Genomic DNA, 22,027 nt, shown 5'->3' with positions numbered 1-22,027 from the left:
CATATCTTTTGTACTGATACATTGAGCTCTTCCATCGTTGATGGTCGGTATATATGTGGAGCCTTCTCATCCAGTGAGTTGTTTAATTGTCATTTGTCGTGATTAATTATCACCATTCATGACTGGATGCGGCAGGACTGCAGAGAATTGGTCTGATCAGTTGGTTGTGGGCTCACTTATCTCTGTCCATCACTTGCTGCTTATGCCGTTTGGCATTCAAGCAGTCCTGTTTGGTGATTTCATCAGGATGGCACCTTATTTTTAGATATACCTGGTGCTACTCCTGGCACGCCCTTCTACGCTCTCTGTTGAGACACAGTTGATCCCCTAGCTTGTTGGTGATGGCTGCTCGGGGAATATGCCAGGGCATGAAGGTGTAGATTGTGCTAGAGTGCAATTCTGCTGTTGTTGATGATTCACAGTGCCTCATGGATGCCCCGTCTTCAGGGGCTAGATCTATTCAAAGTCTCTACATTTAGTACAGTAATATTATCGCATGACAGAATGGGGGTTATTCTCAAGGTGAATGGAAGTGTTCATCTCCACAAACGACTGTGTGCTGGTCACTATTTCCAATGCTGTCACGAACAGATGCATCTTCAGCATGTAGATTGGTAAGGGTGAAGTCAAGAATGTTTTTCCCTTTTGTTGATTCTGTCACCACCTGCTGTAGACTCAATCCACCTATGTCCTTTAGGACTCAATCAGTAGAGCTACTGCCGATGCACCCTTGTTGGTGGACATTATAATCCCCCACCCAGAGTAGATTTTGCTCCTTTGCCACCCTCAGTCCTTCCTACAAGTGTTGTTCAACATGGGGGAGTACTGATTAATCTGTGGAAGAAGATTGGTATGTAGAAAGTGGCGGGATGTTTCCTGAAGCCATGCCATATCTGGAGTCAAGTTTGAGGACTCCATAGAAACTCCATCCGTCTGTATACAACTTTGCTGCCGCTTTCTTGGGTCTGTTCTGCTAGTGGGACAGGACATACCCAGGGACGATGATGGTGCTCTCTGGGACATTTTCTGGAAGGTATAATTCCATATGTCCATGTCTATGACAGGTTGCTGCTTGACTAATTTGTGAGACTCGTGCCCCAAATTAGGCACCAGCGTCCAGATATTTGTAATGAAGACTTTGCAGGGTCGTAGGGATGTTTTGCTGCTGTCTTTTCCGATGCGTAAGTCAAAGCAGGTGATCCGTCCTGTTTCATTCATTTGTTGATATGTCGTTGATCCTCATACAGCAGTGTAGGTTGCTAAGATATCTCAGACGGCATTGAGAGTCAACCACATTGCTGTAGTTTTGGAATGATATATGCCAGACCAGGTGAGGGTGGCGGATTTCTCTCCGTGAGGTAAGTTAGTGAGCTAGGTGTGTGTTTTCCAACAATCAACAATGGTTTCATGGCTTTCACTCGATTCTTAGTTCCAGTTATTTTCGATGATTTCAAAATCCACCATCTGCTGTGAACCCTGGTCCCCAAGAACATTATATAAATCTCTGGATTAGTGGTCGAGCGATAATACGGCTATGCCGACTATCCCCCAGTGTCAGACAGTTGTTCCAGTTCTTGCTATTCTCAGTTGGTAAAAGGAAACGGAAAAAAATTGTACAGTGTTTTAATTGACATATGTTTATTAATTAATGAAAGCTATCTGAACAGTAGATGCAAAAAATTATTCACATACAATTTATGCACTGGAAAAATAGCAGTTTAGACCTCAGGATAAACATCGGATCCTTAAAGTTCCAATAGATTTTATCAATGTGTAAACATCTGATAGACAATTTCAAAGTAACTGTAGACAACTTAATTCGAATGGGTTCATTTTAAAGGCGGCCATAGGTTATTGTGGCACAGTGGTGGTGTCGCTACCTCTGAGTGAGGAGGACTGGGTTGAACTTCCACCAGCTGCAGAGGTATGTCATGGCATCTCTAAACAATTTGATGGATCCCCAGTGGTTGGGATTGGTCAGTGAGGTGGGAGGAGCGGATAGGTGGGAGGGAAGATGGGCAGGTTGTGTCAGGTTGTGTCAAGTCAAGGAGGTAGGGAAGAGAGTGAGGGTTGGTCATGGGATGAGGCCGGGGGTGAGGAGATTTTGAAACTGGTAAAGTCCACATTGAGATCATTGGGTTGTAGGTATCACAGTGGCGGTATTAGTTGGTGTTGCACGTGATCAGGGAACGCGAAGAACTGTGAATTGTATAAGCTGCATGGCCAGGGTGGTCACAGAAATCACTGCAAACGATTTACCGCAAAATTACATTTCCAGACCCTGCCTAATTAGAATATAATTTGATTTCACAATTCCCATAAACTAGTTGATTATTACAGAACAGTGCTCTATTCATTTTCTCTTCCACAGTTTCCAGCACACATTTGAGACTAGTTTAAATTTTTCCTTATAGCTTTCTTGCTGTAAATTTCATATCCACTTCCGTTTTCGACTGCATTAAAGTTAGTTGAAGGCAGACATTGTGATTATAGAACACTTCTGGAAGTCTTTAGTCGAAAATTCTAGAAGCAAATTTGATTTAATTACATTTGTACTCTAGCTTTACCAACTGAGGAGAAGGACAGTCGCTGCTTATTTGCACCAATACAATGAATTATGGGGACAATAATAGTTGCTTATAATAAGACGGCCTCTCTTCTGATTGCTTTGCCCCATTTCACAAGAGAATCTTGTAGCATGAATGAGCTGGAAATTGAAAATTGAATTGACTAGTTAAATACGCGTACATACAGCCATAGTGATAGTCAGAGAAATGTATAGGACGGAAACAGATCCTTCGGTTTGACTCATTCATGCCGATCAAATATCCTAAAATAATCTAGCCCTATTTGCCAGAATTCAGCCCATATCCTTCCAACCCCTTCTTATTCATATACCCATCAACATGCCGATAAAATGTTGTAATTTGTACCAACCTCCACCACCTCCTCTGGCAGCTCTTCCATACACACACCACCCGCTGCGTGAAAATGTTGCCCCTTTAGTCCCTTTTAAATCTTCCCGCTCTCACCTTAAACTTATGCCTTCTAGTTTTGGTCTCCCCTGCCATGAAGAAAATAGCTTGACTATTCACCCTATCCATGCCCCTCATGATTTAATTTACTTCAACCTCCGATGCTGCAGCAAAACTAGCCCCACCCTATTGCTACAGGTCAAACCCTTCAACATCCCTGTAAATCACCATAGAATCCGTGCAGTGTGGAAACAGGCCATTCGGCCCAACAAGTCCACATCGCCCCTCCGATGAGCATCCCACCCTGACTCATTCCCCTACTCCTGCCCCTGCCTTTCCCCAAGTTTAGCCCCAACATCCCTGGACGCTATGGGCAATTTAGCATGTCCAATCCACCTAGCCTACACATCATTAGACTGTGGGAGGAAACTGGAGCACACCCACGCAGACATGGGGAGAATGTGTAAACTCCAGACAGACAGTTACCTGAGGGTGGAATTGAACTCTGGTCGCTGGCGCTGTGAGGCAGCAGTGCTAACCACTGAGCCACCGTACCGCCCTAAATCTTTTCTGAGACCGTTCAGGTTTCACAACATCTTTCCTATAGCAGGGAGACCAGAATTGAACGCAGTATTCCAAAAATGGCCTAACCAATGTCCAGTATTGACTCAACATGACCTCCAAGCTCCTATACTCAATGCACTGACCAATAAAGGCAAGCGTGCCAAATACCTTCTTCACTGTATAAACGAAATAAAGACCATACATAGAGAACGTGGCAAACATATTTTCCAGACGTAGCTTGTTCTCCTAGTTGTAGTGAATATAGTTATATCTTCCACAACGGGGTGTGACATGCGCTGGCAGACACATTCTCATGTTTTCTTGGTTAAATTTTGCTCTTTCTGGTTGACCCTGCTCAGAGGCCTAAATAATCTAATAGTGTCTAAATACTTGGAATGCCATGAATTCATGTTCGTCTTAAACGATCTCTAAACGCAGTCCATTGCTTGCTCTGGGCGCTAATTTAAACAATTCAAAAATAAACCTCAGGCAGTGGCTATGGTGATCGAAGCCAATGTAACTTTTCAGGTCGATGCCTTTTCATCATTATTTTGGAAAGATCCACATTACAATAGTGTTCACTGCTCCAAAATGCCTCAACAAAACCACCGCAGATGGGACATAATCTCTAACATTCTCTCCAGAGATAAGGACACTACACTATAAGAGTCCTGCACATGCTGAAAGATAAGAGTTTGATGTAACGTCTGACTTGGTTTCATTTTAGTAGAAAATGGCTCACCCTTGTTTACATTTTATACCAACATTCAGAAGCTAACGCTACTGCCTTACACATGACAGAAGTTGCCCCAGATTGGCATTGCAGACAAGCATATTGCACAGAAAGCACACAGGTTAATAATGCAAACGTCTGCACACCCTGAGCTTAGTCTTTGAGCCATTGCTTCAACCAAATATAGTGTCCAGAAGAGTGCATCACATCCCTGAATTAGCTGATATTTGTAGAATTTAGATCAACTGAACGAACCTTATGTACTTTCCCTTCACTGAATTGTGCTTGTGTCCAATCAACATTCATCATCACTCTTTGGTGTGTACACATGCGTTTAATGCATGGCTGTTTTTGGATTCCTTAAGTTGCTTCTTCGTCTACCACTTCTTGCATATTTATGCGAACTTCTATTCTATTTATATGTATTGGTTAGTTTCTCCACACACCACTTGCCCTCACCACTCTTACCCAACTTGTTTTAAATCCCTCCTCACCAATCTCATAAACTTGTGGTGACCAAATTGGTCCCAAGCTGGTTGAGGTGCAACTGAAGCTTGTGAGTAGATCCTCCTTCCCCAGAAGTAGCCTAACAAAGTGAAGCCAGCAATTCTGCACTCTGCCTCAAATAACACATTGATCCTTTCTATCTTCCAATTTCAACTCTAACTGACTTATGACACAGGATGTAACGCAGAGACTGCCTTCTCCAAATTCTTACTTTTTACAATCATAGCTCCTGAATACCTGACCGTTGGACCTAAACATCTATCTCTATATGACATTTGTGGCGATGTATGTCACAGCTCCCAGATTATTCCCTTCTCCCAGTAGAATATTCCATATTTACTCCGTGAGAATGCAGTCCAAGAGAAGCAGACTCTTTACAGGATTCATTCCTTGAAACAATGAGACCAGACTTCTCTCTCTGAGACACTGATGCCCTCCAACACTTTCAGGGACAGAGGGATCCTGTATCCTTCTTTAAGACACTAATACCATCCATCACTCTCTGAGACTTCAGATCTTCCATCACTCTGGCAGATACCGTGGCCCTCCATCATCTCCTGAGATCTTGAGAGTCGGCTTCACTTCCTGAGACCATGAGAGGCTTTGTCACTCCCGAGATCTTGAGAGTTTCCAACTCTTCCACACGCTCCAAGATCCTCCATCACTCACACAAATACCGAGACCTTCACCATATCCTTAGATAATCAAATCCCCCATCACTCCCCTAGAAACTGAAACCTTTCTTCAGTTCCAGACACTCTGAGATCCTCCAACGTTCTCCCAAACACTGAGATCCTCTGCCACTCTCAGAAGCTTAGCAATGACGTGGTGATTGATCCAAACAATGCCAGAACTGTCTCATATGTGCAGAATGAACTGGGTTGCCATCTTTAATATCCGCCTTTTATTCACAAATGAGATAGCTCATTGTTTTAATGGTCAGGGGAACTCAAAATTAGATATGGCTAAAAAATTGATCTGACATGAGTTCTGTCTGTAACTTCTGTTGAAGATGCAAGTCCTCTTTGTTTCTGGTGCATCAGATTGACACCTGATTTTTGTTATGCTTGAATTTATTCCCGACTCACTATCCTACACTATTAATTGGGCTAGTGTAAAGTTAGGCTTTTATGGCAAACGCAGGTTGTATTAAGGTATAATTCTTCTGTGGCTGATGGCCCACAACTCTCCAAGAATATTGAGATCTGAGCGCTAGATTTGTTATGAATCAGTTAGAAGGATGCTATTGTCAAACAACATGATGAACGGAGTCTATGTTGTGGGATAGGACTTCATCTTCATAAGCACAGTGAGTTATACAGCCATGGACAAATGTACCTGTGACATAGATACTAGGATGAGGGCAATTTGGTTTTCCTTGTGTTGATTCTCTCAGCAGTTAGCACGAGTCCTACCTGGGAGTTATGCACTTGAAAACTCATATTCCCAATTAGTAGTGTTGCTTCCAAGGCACGTCAGACAAGTGTTGTCCCACTACCAGATTACATTCTGAGACCTTGCTGCCTCCAGAGCTTCTTTCAAATAATGGAGGATCACTAATCCTAGAGGAGGGCAATGGGTTGTAATCAGCTACTTAATTGATAGGGCCTATATCAAAGTTTCCAGGGTCCCTTTTCCCTGAATACACGATGGGATGCCTCCTCTGGTGGATCTGTACAGTTAGTCGGACAAACTGATGCCACCAGTGCCTGACATGTTTGATATTGTGACTATTACCGGGGTAGGCTGTTGATTGCCTTTTCTATGGGATAGTTCTCCTGAAGGTGATTCAGATTAGTGAAGAATGCTGTTTAGAGTTGACACAACTGTGTGCGACTTTGTTTTCTCTGACGCCAGGCCTGGGAATATTCTTCTTGATCAGGTCTCTGGCAGTTTCATTCAACTGAATGGCTAATAGGCCATTTCAGAAGGAAGTTAAGTCTGGAATTACATATTCACAAGGTGAAATTGTCAGATTTCCTGCTCTAAAGAACATTAGAGAAGTTGTTTTCTTTTTCAATAACCATCAAATAGTTTCACTGTCACCATATTGGTAAGAGCTTTTTAAATTCCTCCAAGGAAGTCAGAACAACCTAATTGAATCTCACTCCATCCATCACCTTCAGTCTTCAGTCACATCACACCATCTACAACCTGGACAGCAGAAATTCACCATGGCATCTTCCAAAGTACCTAGTTGTACCTAGAAGAACAAAGGTAACAGATGTATGGAACGCCATCAGCTGAATTTTAAATTATAATCGAAACACCATGTGAAGTAGTAACTATATCATTGTTCCTTCAATATCACTGGGACAATATCTTGGAACTCCCTTCCAAATAGCACTGTGACTTTAGCAGGTCAAGAAGACAGATCATCACCACCTTCTGAAGGACAACTGGGGAGAAGCAAGTAGTATCAGCCTTGTCTACATTCCATAAGTTATGGTAGAAATCCAGAGGATATCCCCAATTCCCTCTGTGGGGATCATGGCACTAGGTCCATTTTATTCATTTGTGAGTTGTGAGCATTGCTGGCTGGTCAGCATGTATTGCTTGCTTCTAGTTGCACCCAAGAAGGTGGTGGTGAGCTGCCTTGATGAACCTGCAGTCCACGTCATGTAGGTTGACCCACAACGCCTTTAGGGAAGGAATTCTAGGATTTTGACCCAGCGAGAGTGAAGGAACAGTGATATATTTCCAAGTCAGAAAGGTGAGTCGCTTGGAGGGGTACTTGCAGTTGGGGTGTTTTCAGGGATCTGCTGCCCTTGCTCCTCTAGATAGAAGTGGCCATGGGTTTACAATTTACTGACTAAGGATCTTTTGTCAATTTCTGTAGTGAATCTTGTAGATGGTACACACTGTTGCTACTAAGCTTAGCGGTGTTGTAATTTTAAAAGCTTATTTTGTCTTTGCTTTGAAGATAGGTTTTAAGGCAGAGGTACCGAGCAGTCTACCAAAACTATTAGAGTAAATAGCTTGTAAGGTCTTGTTTGTTTGTGATTTGGAATAACAGAAGCAGTCTGAAAAGGTGTGGTTGAGCTCCCACAGTGCCAGGGTTTTAAGCTTTATCTTTCAGCAGCAGAAGCTGCTGGAGTTGTGATAAAGCTGCCACATTTCTCTTTGCTACAGCTGAAAACTAGACTTGTCTCCTTCTCAGAAATGTCTTTTGATGTTCTTTCCTTCTGGATTAGAGAATTGCATGTGAGACAATCTGTTTTCTGAGTTTGCTTTTTGTGAAGGGTGTGTTTATGGGATGTTGCGATATTTGAACACCTAACTAGAAATACTTACTGTATCTATTGTTCTGTTCAGTTTTCCAACAGAGTTAAGTTATTCCAATTACTTTCTTCTTTTGTTGTATTTTAACTATAGTGGATGCATGAAGTGTGTTTTGCTTTAATTCTGATAGTTTGACAAATCAAATTGCATCTGGAACACAACGCCTTACAGTCACCTTTAAAGTAAGAGAATGTTAGGGTCTTGACTATCTTAAAAACAGTTTGGGGAGATTTGGTCTGGCCTTTAACATGAGCATCAGTGGAGGAGGCAGTGAATACTTGTGGATGCGCCAATCAAGCAGACAGCTTTGTTCTGGATGATGCCAAGCTTCTTGAGTGTCGTTGGAGCTACCCCGATCCAAACATTAGACTCCTGACTTGTATCTTGTGGAATACAATAAAGCTTTGGGGAGTCAGGAGATGAGTTATTCACTGCAGCATTTCTCGCTTCTGACCTGCTCGTGCAGCCAATGTGTTTTTGTTGTGAGTCCAGTTGAGTTTCTGTTCAATAGCAATCTCACGGCTCTGATAGTGGGGATTCAGTGATTGAATGATTGAATGTCAAGGGAAAGTGATTAGATTGTCTCTTATCGGTGATGGTCATTGGGTGGAATTTGTGTGGCGTGAATGTTACTTGCCACTTCACAGCCCAAGCCTCAATATTGTCCAGATCTTCCTGCATTGAACAAGGACTGTTTCAATGTCTGAGGACTTGTGAATAGTGTTGAACATTATGCAATCATCAGCGAACATTACGACTTTTGACCTCATGATGGAGGGAATGTTGTTGAAGAAGTTGCTAGGGATGGTTGGGCCTAGGATAATACTCTGAGGACCTCCTGCAAAGATGTCCTGGGCTGTGATGGCTGACCAACAACAAGCACAAACATCTTCCTATGTTCCAGGCATGAATCCAACGAGCAACATTTTATTTTTCCGTGATATCCATTGATTCCAGCTTTTCTGGGGTGCTTTGAAGCCACACTCGGCCGAATACTGCCTTGATGTCAAGGGCAGTCATTCTCAACTCACCTCTGGTATTCAGCACTTTCGTCCATATTTGAACCAAGGCTATAATGAAGTCAGAAGTTTCTCTGGTGGAACTCAAACTGGGTATCACTGAACAGGTTATTGCTGAGCAGGTGCTGCTTGATAGCATTGTTGATGATAGTTTCTATCATTTTGATGATGATCAAGAAAAGACTGTTTGGACAGTAATTGGCCAGGTTGGATTTGTCCTGGTTTTTGTGCGGATATATGTGGGGCTTCCTCCACCATGTGAGTTCTTTAATTGTGCATCAACATACACAACTGGATGTGGCAGGACTGCAGAGCTTAGATCTGATCAATTAGCTGTGAGCTTGCTTATCTCTGACTATGACTTGCTACTTATGCTGTTTGGTATGCAAGTAGTCCTTTTTGGTAATTTCACCAGATTGACACCTTAGTTTTTGGTAAGCCTGGTGCTTCTCCTGGCATGCCCTCCTGCACTCTCTATTGAACCGAGGTTGATCCCCTGGCTTGATGGTAATGAGTGCATGGGGAATATGCCAGACCATGACTTTGCAGATTGCTGGAGTGCAATTCTGCTGCTGTTGATGGTTCACAGCGCCTCATAGATGCTCTGTCTTGAGTTGCACGATCTATTTGAAGTCTATCCTTTCTAATATGGTGATATTGACACTCAACACATTGGCAGATATTCTTAACGTGGAGATAGCTGTTCATTTCCACAAGGTCTGTGTGTTGATCACTCTTACCGATATTGTTATGGATGGATGCAACTGCAACATGTGGATTGGTAAGGATGAAGCCTAGAATGTTTTTCCATTTTGTTGGTTCCTTCACCACTTGCTGCAGACCCAATCAAGCTTTGTCCTTTAGGACTCGACCAGCTCAATCAGTTGTGCTGCTGCTGGCCGACCCTTGGTGGTGGATATTGAAATCACCCACCCAGAGTAGATTTTGCTCCCTTGCCACCCTCAATCCTTCCTTCAAGTGTTGTTCAATATGGAGGAGTATCTCTTCATCAGCGGAGGGATCTTGGTACACAGTAACCAGTAGGATGTTTCCTGAAGCCATGATACTTCTGGAGTTAAATCTGAGCAACTCCCTCCCATCTGTGTGTCACTGTACCGCCCCTCTGCTCATTTTGTGTAGCCAGTGCAAAAGGACATACACAGGGATGGTGATGGTGGTGTTTGGGACATTGTTTGGAAGGTATGATTCCGTGAGCATGACAATGCCTATGTCAGGTTGTTGCTTGACTAGTCTGTGAGACAGCTGACCCAAATTTGGTAGGAGCCCCCAGAAGTTTCTAAGGGGGAGTTTGCAAGGAGGTAGGGCGATTTTGCCATTGTGTTTGCTGGTGCCTGGGTAGATGCAAGTCGTCTATCCTGTTTCATTTTTTTTGTTGTTGTTGAGGCTTCGCAGCACTTAATACAGCTGTGTGGCTTGCTGGGTTACTTAAGAGGGCAGTTGAGAGTCAACAACATTGCTGTGGGATACATGTAGGCCAGACCAGGTGAGGATGGCAATTTCCCCTCCCTGAGGTACATTAGTGAGCTGGATAGGTTTTTCTCACAATCGACAATGGTTTCATGGTCATTATAAGATTTTTAATTCCAGATATTTTCATTGTATTCAATTTAAAGGAGACGTAGACAAAGGAGCCTTCACTCTGTCAGAGAAATTAGTCTGCTCAGTGCACCAATGGGAGAAACATTGCAGTTGATGTCTTCATGTTTGCAAATCTTTCACCTCAGAAAAGAAATATTCAAGCAAGTAACATATCTGTAGCATAACAATTGGCCTCACTTTCAAATTTTCAGGTATCTTCTTAGCTGTACTTATTTTTACCTTTATACCTGCATTTTATAACAACTATTACATTTTACTAACTAATTTTAAGTAACAGTTTGATAAAGGAAAACTGGTCATTAATTTGTTTAAGATAACAAGGTGTAGAGCTGGATGAACACAGCAGGCCAAGCAGCATCAGAGAAGCATGAAAGCTGACGTTTCAGGCAATCCACATTTAGGCCTTCCCAGTTTGGCCCCAACCGTGACAACTGCCACATTCAGAACATTGAGATTATCATCCCCAATGGACTACAATCCACATTTAGGCCTTCCCAATTTGGCCCCAACCGCGACAACCGCTACATTCAGAGCATTGAGATAGGGTGTAATCCCGAAACGTCAGCTTTCCTGCTCCTCTGATGCTGCTTGGCCTGCTATGTTCATCCAGCTCTACACCTTGTTATCTCAGATTCTCCAGCATCTGCAGTTCCTACTATCCCATTAATTTGTTTAAGACTAGCTTTGTTGCTGGGAATTTTAAAATTGGAGCATCAGAAACAATGGGATTAATGAGCTGCACAAATTTGCAGTCCACAGAACACTGCAGACATGCCTGTTGTGGTCATGATAAATGGAACCTTCAGTCCTTGCTCACCTTGCTTTTCAGCTGAACAATAAAAATGCTACTTCTTTCAATTTTTCATGGAAATATGTGTTTATGTGACAAAATATTATGAAGTCATATAAACAATATGAGTGAAAAAGAGTCTATTTAGAATCTGTCGAGCCCATTCATGGTCTATAAAGAGCAACCTAATGGAGACATTCTACTCTCTATCTCTGTTGCCCTGTAAATTTCTTTCCTTCTGGTGTGTATGTTTCTTTTTCAATTACTCACAGGATGTCTGTATCACTGGTTAAGCCAGCCCTTATTTCCCATCCCTAACGCCTAGAGAGCAGTTCAGAATCAACTATATTGCTGTTGGTCTGGAGTCATAAGTAGGCTTGCAGTTTCCTTCCCTAAAGGGCATTAGAGATTGAGATGGTTTTTGCCTCCCAAAACACTGGTAATAGCTTTATGGTCTGACCATTAATTACAGATTTTTTACTGAATTCAAAGTCCACCATTTACTATGGTGAAATTTGAGCCTGAGTCCCTGGAGCATTAACAGGGTTCTTGGATTTATTGTCCAGTGACAATACCACTAGGCCAATGCAAGGAACAAGGAGGCAAAGTAATTTCCTATGAAGTTATTGACTACCTCCATTCCCACCCCTTCAGGGGGCATTATGTCTTACAGCGAAAAAATGTCTTTAATCACATCTTTGTTTTATCTCTTACCCAAAAAAACTGAAGTTTCACGCTTTACTTCTTCTACCATCAACTAATGGCAGCAATCTTTATTTCTCTATGTTAATTAAATTTGACATTATCCTGTAGATTCCCATCAAATCGCAAGTCAATCTCTTTTTTTACCCATGAACATGAACACCAGCTCTAAGCTAACCTTATAAATAAATTTCGTCAACCCAGGGATTATTTTGATGAATCTTGTTTCCACCCACTTCAGGATTTTCTTATCCCTCCGAAAGTGTGGTGCGCAGAACTGAACACAACCGTAGACGCAACCCTCACTTTTCTAGATCTTCTCCATAACGTTTCTGTCTATGAACTCGACACCTTCTATCTCAAAAGCTTAATATTCGTCTAGTTTGTGTAGAAATGAGCAGTGTATGCTGACCTTGCCATTGGCATTCACAAGTCATGCCATAATTTAAAAAGCCCTAATGTGTCAGTACGGCCTGCCACCTTTGAAGCTAAATTCACATGATCCCTAGGTTCCTTAGTTCTCGCAGAATTTTCCCTTTAATTATATGTTGCTTCACCCTAACGGTCCTGCAAAAAATACACAACCTCACACCACTCTATTTTGAATTCCATCTACCAGTTGCCTGCCCATTCTGTAGTTTATGTTTGTCCGATTACAGTTAATTGGTATCAACCTCAGTGACTCATCTCCGATTTTGTACTAACGACGACTTTCGAAATTTTACCCTGTTTTCTAATGAACAAGCCACTGCCATGAATCAAACGGTCCCAGCACTGATACTTAGCGATTAATATTTCTAGAGTCCTCCAGGCGAAACAAACTAAAACTTGCTGATTTCTGTCCATAAAGCATTTTTATTATCCAATGTAACAGTAGCCCACCTACGCCAAGAACCTCAATTTTGTTATCTGGCCACTTATGTGATTATTCGTTAAAGGCAGTCTTTAGATTTGAGCAAACAACGTTCTCAAATGAGCCGTATGCCTTGATTTATCAGGAAATGCAATTTTACACATCCATGCCACTCACCTCAAAAGTCTCAAATCTGTCCACTTCACGACTTTTTTTCCTGAAGCTTTACCCACGGGGTATATCAGGAATTCTGTTACACAATTTCCTGAACGCGGGTATCACATGCGCTAGTTTTCAATCCACTCGCACCTCCCCTGTCCATTCATTCTCATGTGTACTTAATGAAGATAATGTTCGTTTATTATTAGTGCGAATATCCAGGTGATTCTGTTGTTTCAGAGGAGGTTCCTATTGTTCCAGTAGGAAGGAACGACTTTTCGCACAATTCCTTCAACAATTCAACGCAGCACTGTATTGAGTTTGCAGTTCTTCGTAGCTATCACCGTCCTTGTTAACAACTACTACATTTGACTCATTCATCATTTTTTACATAGTGTTCAATTGTTCCATATTACAGTTTCCTGTAACATTAAATATCCTTCGAAGTCCCGTTTATGTAACTTCATGGTAAAGGCTCGATGTCATTGTCATTTTCCTCACAACATGCAACTCATCAAGACTTCAGTATTTTAGTAACTCACTCACTTTTCATGGTCGAGAGAAATTGACAATTTCTGTCTTCTATCTATCTATCTATCTATCTATCTATCTATCTATCTATCTGTCCATACTCTGATACCAAAAAGAAAATGCTCAATCTCTTCTTTCTCTCGCTGCCTACAAACCAAATATCAAATTATATCTGCTCGTTCAATCGGGTTCCCTGGGAATTCAAAAGCTTTACCACGATTTACCATCCTCAGCTTTACCTTTCTATTGTAATGTTCACCAATCTAATATTCAAAACTCGCTCGCTTAATTCCTGATATTTCAACGATTATTTTATTTTGGGTTATTCCACCATTTCCGTGCTGATTTCAATGTCTTTGTAGTTCCGTTTCTCTCTAAAATAACTGACATGCGCTCTATGCAAATTAAAATCGACACAATTTGCAGAATCCAATTATTCGCTTTATGTGAATAGACATTTGCATGCATTTTTAATACTCACTGGTTGTCAGGGCTGATATTTCTTAAGAAGGCGTTGAAAAGAGTCCAAAACAAGTTGTGTCAGGAATTATTGTTCATCTGATTTTCACAAGTCTTCACCATGACTGAATGGGTTCGAGCACTCACCTCTCTGTTATGTCTCCACAGTAAGTACAGGCGTTCACTTGCACCTTCGTTATTGTTATATTGTTCCTATTGTATATTGGTTAAGGTGGGGGTGGGGGGGTGGCGGGGTGGTGGACGTAGACAACAAACAGTATTCAAAATTGCGAATGTGACTTGTCGATATCTTCACTATTTCACCAAGTGCAAACTGGAATCCTGCTTTGACTCAGCCAGGATCCACCTCAATATCCCCGGGGAAAGTTGTGAACATCATCTGTATCATATCCGGAGGCAAAATTGGCAACTACGACGCGATCTGGTACTGGCAGAAACCCGGCAGTGCCCTGGTCTTTGTGTGGCACGAAAGCACAGGTACGGCTTCGGGAATTCCAGATCGATTTACCTGGTCCGTGGACTCGTCCAGTAACAAGATGCATTTAGCTATCAGCAATGTTCAATCAGAGAACCCCGCCGATTATTGCTGCGCTCTGGCAGATGTTGGTGAATTCACCTTCGGGAAAGGAACCAAATTAAACAGGGCAGTAAATATGTGAATGCGCCATTACAGCGGAAGTCTCAAAGTTACTTTTAAATCATTTGCTTTGTAGACTAAACGAGATCACATCTCGTCTATTGTTCTGATGTATATTTACAATTAAATCGGCACCATGTGATATGTAAGGGTCAGTCAGGATGAAATGCGACTAATTTTGAAGTGGAAGATCTGGGCTGTAAACAGGAAGTAGGTCTAATCGTTTCCCAGATGATACCAGTATTACCTGGCTTTAGATGGGTTAAGCGCGGCTCTTATGGGCAGTGGTTGTGTCCCTAATGCTCGGCTAGAAGGCTCCGCGCTGAAGTCCCCCTTGCTCCAGAGATCCGTTTGAAGATCCAGAAATAAATTGATTAAAAATACCTAAAGCACTTTAGGAGAAAGCCAAGGTGAAGAAACGTTGCCATCACGTCCCATATTCTAATAGAATGCGGCCATTATCAGAGATCAGGCAGCTGCTAGCCCGAGGAGATAAACTTAATTTCATTGGGAGAAGTATGAAAGGACAGGATGGAATGTATACTTACCCAGGGAGGGTTCGGACTGCAATGACTTATCTCTAAGAATGGAGATAGCAGAACCAAGGGAGTGTTTAAAAGAGAAAAGAGGGGAAAAGTCTCCTCCTTCTGCGTACTAAAATTCTTTGGTATCTGGCTTTTCAGACTGACGTACCCCGGCCTCCGATAGCCCTGTTCAAGTAGTTGAAACATACTTTTAAATGCTTCATTCTACTTCGATCTATGGAGCTTGGATCCCCAATCTTGAATAAGGATGGACAATGGGGCAAACTGATGGAATTCACCTTCGCCTCCAAACGCAATGAAAGTAGCTAAGTCTCACATTTCGCAATGATCACCGCAGACTAACATCAACATATCAGAAAATAGTTCGTGAAAATGATAGCCAGCCGAGCGGACAAACATCATTGATGGACATGAAGTGTGTTTTATTAATGAATCTACCCATTCGACGAATGGTGCTGTGAGATCTGCGCAATCAGTGATCAGATGGTTATATTGGTTGGAATTCTTTATATCAATCTGTTTGGACTCACCAACGGTATGCAGGTGCACTTGAACCCGCGTCTCCAGGCCAAGATGGAGCGACTACACCACTGAGTCACAAAAGCCTCTGGCACATATTTTATATTCTCTCAGTTGCACTTTTACGCTGTTTCTGCGATCAGCGTAAGAGCAGTAACATTAGCGAAGATACGCATTCGCTATTGCCATTTCGACTTGTCTTTTCATTGTTATTATGCACCAACTGAAGATAAAAAACAGAAAATATTCTATCGTATCTGCAAAGTTTCTCTAATAATACAAACGCCAAATTTTCCAAGCTCCACTCTCAATTAATTCGCTGAAGATAACTTTTATTTGGACAATGATATAAAAGAAGGCAAAACCTGTTCCATTATCCCAGGATATTTCAGAAATTCCACTGTCACAATGTACAACGTCTTCAGCCGTTGCAAGGAGATTATAAAGCTATGCTATTACCCGTTTGCGATATCTTCTCAGACTGCGCGGTGAGTCGCTCTCCAAATTTAAAATCACAAAAAAGACGTTGTCGGTTTCCAGGGGAATTCCTCAGAACTGCATTGATTTGTTAAAAGGATCAGGGACTACTTACGGAGGCGCTCCGGAAGAGCTAGCAGCGCACAGCAATGTCACAAACAATTTTATAGTGACACCACTGTCTAACCGTAGACTTGAACAGATTTATGACAGTTTCATATTTTCTTCTCTGCTCTATATGAAAGAATCAAATGGATTGAATGATTCACTTTGTCAACCGAAGGCGGTAAAGCTTGAGGCAGTGGCAGGAGACTCTGACAGTTCAATCTCAACGCATCCTATTCCACTGCCCTACTTCATGCTGACTATCATGGGTACGTTTCTTTTTAAGATTGGAAATATGGGAACGGATTTGCATTGATATACAGCCGACCACGATCTGAGGACATCTGAGCGCGCTTTACAGTTGACTATCTACATCCTTTTTTAAGAAAATGCGCGATACGAACAGGAAAAACGTGGAAACTTTTGTTTCGTCTTTAACACGGCCTTAAATATTGTGCCTTAAATATTATATCTTTTTTCTCTCATCACTAGTATATTTCTAAGTCAAATTTATTGATTGAGATCCTTTCTCCTAAAAACTCAGGGAATTTCAGTCCTTGTATTTCGATTTGATTCAATTCCTTCTTCAGAATATGCATGAGCGCCTTGCCATCTAGAAAGTGGCAATATCCTCTCAGGTCACATGGTTTTTAGCACCGGCAGCTGCAAGGGTTGCATTGTTGTCACAATGAGACTCCGCTTTGAAGAGTGATGTGTAATTTGCAACTATTTGAAAAATGTGAAACATTGATTACGATTTACATGTTAATTAATAATTCGATCTTCTTCGACTTATTTCCATTTATCAGATCCACGGGCCTCTTCGGTTTCACTCCTTCCGCCTTCAGCTGCTCAAATCGCGGAAAAGAACACGGTGACCCTGGTGTGTTTGGTGAGCGGTTGTAACCCGGGCGCTGTGGAGATTCAGTGGACGGTAGATGGCAGTGTGAGGGTGGACGGTGTAGAGACCAATCGGATCCAGCAGGAGAAGGACAACACGTTCAGTGTGAGCAGTTATCTGACCCTGTCAGTCACAGAGTGGAACTTACACGAGCTTTATTCTTGTGGGATTAAACACGAGACTCTAACAAACCCACTTCAAAAAAAGTATCGCGACATCTAGCTGTATTTGATTCAAATGGCTTATGCATCGATTTGTTATGCTAGCAGCAAGTTTTGCATAAAATCAAACAAATTCTGCAAAGTCGACAATTTTAAATCACAACAGGTTGCAGTTTGTCGGCGGAGTCCCTGTGTATGTTTTACAGTTGCGTTCACCCTGAGTTATTCAAAGTATCAACGTGCAAATACTCTCAGTATAATGAGAATGACTATTTGTTACCACAAACGTTTATATAGTTTCTATCCTCTGTCATTGATAGAATTCACAACAACTATCTAATTGTGGCGACTCGTGAAGTTTCATTTTTTCAGCATTCTGCACATTTTTTGATATCATTGCCAACAAGTCCGATCTAATCTAGAGGTGTGTGATAACATCTCTGAACAGGCTAATTAGAAAATATCTCCTCAAAATTGGACTTAAGGACAGTGAGATTCAGTGGTAATGTTACTGGATTAGTAATCCTGGTCAAATGTTCTGGGGAGATAGATTCGAATTCTACCCTGGCAGAGTGTGAAAATTTGAATTCAAACGTAAAAGAAAATCAAAGATCGACACAAGGGAGCTTTCGTAGTGCAGTGGTAGAGTCCGTTCATTTAAGCCAGCAGGCTTGCATGCAAGTCCCACATGCCTCTGCCTGTGATATGTCGTCTGAACAAGGTGGTGAAAAATAACTGCCTCCAAGTCAGACGTGAGTGATCTTGTGGTATAGTGGTCGAGTCCCCAACTTTAGAAGGATAAAATATCTCAAAGATAGAATCTTTAGAGTGCAGACAGACCATTGATAGCCACGGGTAATGTGCCAGAAGACTGAGGTTGGGTAACAGCGTGCCATTAGTTAAGAAAGGTGGTAAGGAAAAGTTAGGGAACCATAGACCTGTAAGCCTGACACAGTGGTGGGCAAGTTGTTGGAGTGGGTTCTGAGGGATAGCATTTGCATGTATTTGGAAATGCAGGGACTGATTAGGGATACTCAACATGGTTTTGTGCGTGGGAAATCTCATCTCACGAACTTGATTAAGTTTTTTGAAGAAGTGACAAAGAGGATTGATGACAGCAGAATGGTGGACATGGTCTGTATGGACTTCAGTTAGGTATGCAACAAGATTACGCATGGTAGAATGGTTAACAAGGTTAGATCATATTAAATGTAGTAAGAACTGCCTATTTGGATGCATAATTGGGTCGAAATTAGGAGACAAAGTGTGATGGTGGAGGGTTGCTTTTAGGATTGGAGGCCTGTGACCAGTGGTGTGCTGCAAGGAACTCTGCTGGGTCCGCTGCTTTTGTCATTTATATAAATGATGTGGATATGAATATAGGAGGCATGGTTAGTAATTTTGCAAAAGAGACCAAAATTTAGCGGACAGTGAAGAAGGTTGCTTCAGCGTACAATGGGATCTTGATCAGATGGCCGGTGGACCAGAGAATAGCAGATGGAGTTTAATCCAGGGCAAATCAGGGCAGGGCGTATACACTTAATGGTGAGGCCCCGAGGAGTGATGCCAATGAAAAAGACCTTGGAGTGCAGGTTCATAGTTCCTTGAAAGTGGCGTTGCAGGTAGACAGGGCAGCGAAGAAGGTATTTGGTATGCTTGCCTTATTGGTCAGTGCATTTAGTAAAGGAGTTGGGAGGTCTTGTTGTGGCTGTACAGGGAATTGGTTAGACCACGTTTGGAATACTGCATTCAGTTCTGGTCTGCTTGCTACAGGAATGAGGTTCAACTTGAAAGGGTTCAGAAAAGATTTAGAAGGATGTTTCCAGCGTTGGATGGTTTGAGTTACAGGAAGAGATTGCATAGACTGGGGCCATTTTCCCTAAAGCATTGGAGGCTGACAGGTAACGTTATTCACGTTTACAAAATCATGAGGGACATGGATAGGGTGAATAGCCAAGTTCTTTTCCCCAGGGTAGGGGAGTCGTAAACTAGAGGGTATCGGTTTAGAATGACAGAGGAAAGATTTAAAAGGAACCTAAACTGCAACTTTTTCACGCAGGGGACGGTGCATGCATGGAATGAACTGCCAGAGGAAGTGTTAGAGGTCGGTACAATTGCAACATTTAAAAGGCATCTAGATGGTTATATGTATAAGAAGGGTTTAAAGGGACATGAGCCAAATGATGGCAATTGGGACTGGATTAATTTAGGCTATCTGGTCGGCGTGGACGAGTTGGACTGAAGGGTATGTTTCTGTCTTCTACATCTCTATGGCTCTATGACTGTGTTTGGCCCATTGGGTCTGCACCTACCTTCGGAGGAATATTTCAGCCAGACACAGCCCCCGACACTAACTACATAACCCTGCATTTACTATGGCTAACTCACGCAAGATATATATTTCAATGAAGATTCTTGTCCTTCTGGGAGTTGTGCTGAACCCTTTGTCTATGTTTGTGCCAGGAATGCACAACACTTAGTGTCAGGACTTGTGACCAACCTTTTTTCTGCAATTTTTGGTCAAATCTTGCCACTGTCTCTGCTCTGGGCATTAGGGACCATAGTTGGTGCAGTTTCTGATTCTACAGATTTTCTCTCTCAAAATTATCTGATGACTTTAAATGATCAGTTTTGCCGATTTCGAATCAGCTGCTTCTAGTCATAAATCAGAAGCTCATAACGATCGATGCCATAAGGACTATGACGTGAAAAGGCTTAGATAAAAGTCACAATTTTAAAAGAAATTTTCTTTGCACACACTGTGATTCTGTGAGGGATGCTTCCCATTCATATCCATCATTGTTAAGTCTAATATAGGACTACACCAGTTAAACTGCTGCATGCAAGTGTGGGAGCTATTGTAGTCAGAAAGAGTGCAAACAAAATACTAGCTGATTTCCAGGGAAATCAAACACAACAGCAGTGTGGAGTGGAGTTGGTTTAATAGGGAGGGATATGTTTCAGTGGCAAAGCATTATGCTTTGTCTTCAAATCCATAGTCGAAAAAAAGCGACATTAAATGACTGACATGAGGATAAATTTCTTAGTCTTTGAAAAGCTACGCCTGAGAAGGTAATGCATGTGTCGTTGATTACATTCCAGATATACATCGATGCATTGTTGAAAGAAGGAATATGGGTTTAGGGCGGGAAAGTGGATTTGAGTTGGAACATCACAGAGCATCTCAATGAATTGTGAAACATGCTCCAGGGACAAATTACGATGTTGGTAGGTTCCCAGGCACTAAATCTTGATTTCAAACACTGCCATTGGGAGTCTAATGAAATAAATGTCTCACTTTGCCCAACAACGTTGCTGTGGAGCAAAACTAAGCAAATTCTAACGTTTGTGTCCCAAATACCGAAGCGTTGGAGCAAGATAACACCGCTGAAGTCAATTTAATGTGTAAACGGGAAAGCAGGCAAATCACCGTGAAGGGAAAATGAAAAAACAGTTGCCCATAATCTAAAGGCAAAAGAAGTACAGATGCTGGAAATCAGAAACAGCTGGAAAAACGTTTGCGCCTTTCGCAGCATCTGTGGAAAGAAATCAACATTAACGTTTTGGGTCCAGTGACCCTTCTTCAGAACAGTTCTTTTTTTGTCTTTAATCTACACTTTGCGAGATTTAAAGTGGGAATTTATTTTCTCACACGACAATTGTTACCATTACATGTTTCCCCATTCGTTATTTCCATGAAATAGCTATTACTAAATGATGATTATACAGTATTACTCAACAATAGTCGCAAAATATCTTATTTTACTATTACAGGAGCAGAAGTCATTGTTCTCGCTGTTTCCTGAGATTCACACTCAGTGCCATGCACCTCCATATGCACAGTCTCCAACTCTCTCTCCATCAGCACCGCCTCACACGATGTCAAAGCTGTCCTGCCCCATAGTTCCACTTCATCCTCCCGTTCATTGGATGTTCTAACAAGAAACATTTTATCTCCCTTTCAGGCATTAAATAGTGAAAACCACAAGAACTCAGATGTCCTCATGCCCTTCTGGAGCCTTCCTCCGCTTCACTTCCCTCTGTCTCTATCCCTATCTCCTAACCCTATCTGTTGTGGATTATTTACACTTCATTCTGAACTTCCGTTCTTTCTGAACGTTCTGTACTCAGCAGAGGACTTAGTGTTCTCCATCTGCACACCGACCTCAATGAATTTTAGGCACGACATGACATTGAACTTTTTTTCAGTCACCTGCATCACCATGTCCATTTCGCTGGATGAGTCCTCCTCCTCCACTCAACTCATTGAGAACTGTTGTCATGACATTGATTGCCTTCATTTCTCTGACTCCTCACCCATTCAAAACTAGGTCCCTCAGAACTGACTGCACTCCGTGCTCTTAGCTCCAACCTGATTTCATAAACAAGCCTCCCGACAAGATTGATGCAGTTGTTGTCTGGCATACTGACATCCACATTGCGGCGGCTCGGTGCCAGCTCTCAGAC

The 22,027-nt window shown here is 42.1% G+C and overlaps 1 protein-coding gene and 1 pseudogene across 1 annotated transcript in view; both read left to right on the top strand.

The window, feature by feature from the left end:
* LOC109927699 (immunoglobulin gamma-1 heavy chain-like) overlaps window positions 1–22,027 on the top strand; it is a 56,551-nt gene that overhangs the window by 19,742 nt on the left and 14,782 nt on the right. The window contains 2 exon segments of the mRNA XM_048611696.1: window positions 14,551–14,692; window positions 17,308–17,504. Of these exon segments, the coding sequence (XP_048467653.1) occupies window positions 14,551–14,692; window positions 17,308–17,504 (339 nt within the window).
* Window positions 14,316–17,631, top strand: LOC125485976 (annotated as a pseudogene).

This window comes from Rhincodon typus, chromosome 24 (assembly GCF_021869965.1).
Source record: "Rhincodon typus isolate 14 chromosome 24, sRhiTyp1.1, whole genome shotgun sequence".
NCBI classification, from domain to species: domain Eukaryota; kingdom Metazoa; phylum Chordata; class Chondrichthyes; order Orectolobiformes; family Rhincodontidae; genus Rhincodon; species Rhincodon typus.
The sequence above is the reverse complement of the archived record's forward strand: the minus strand, read 5'-3'. Positions and strand labels throughout refer to the sequence as shown.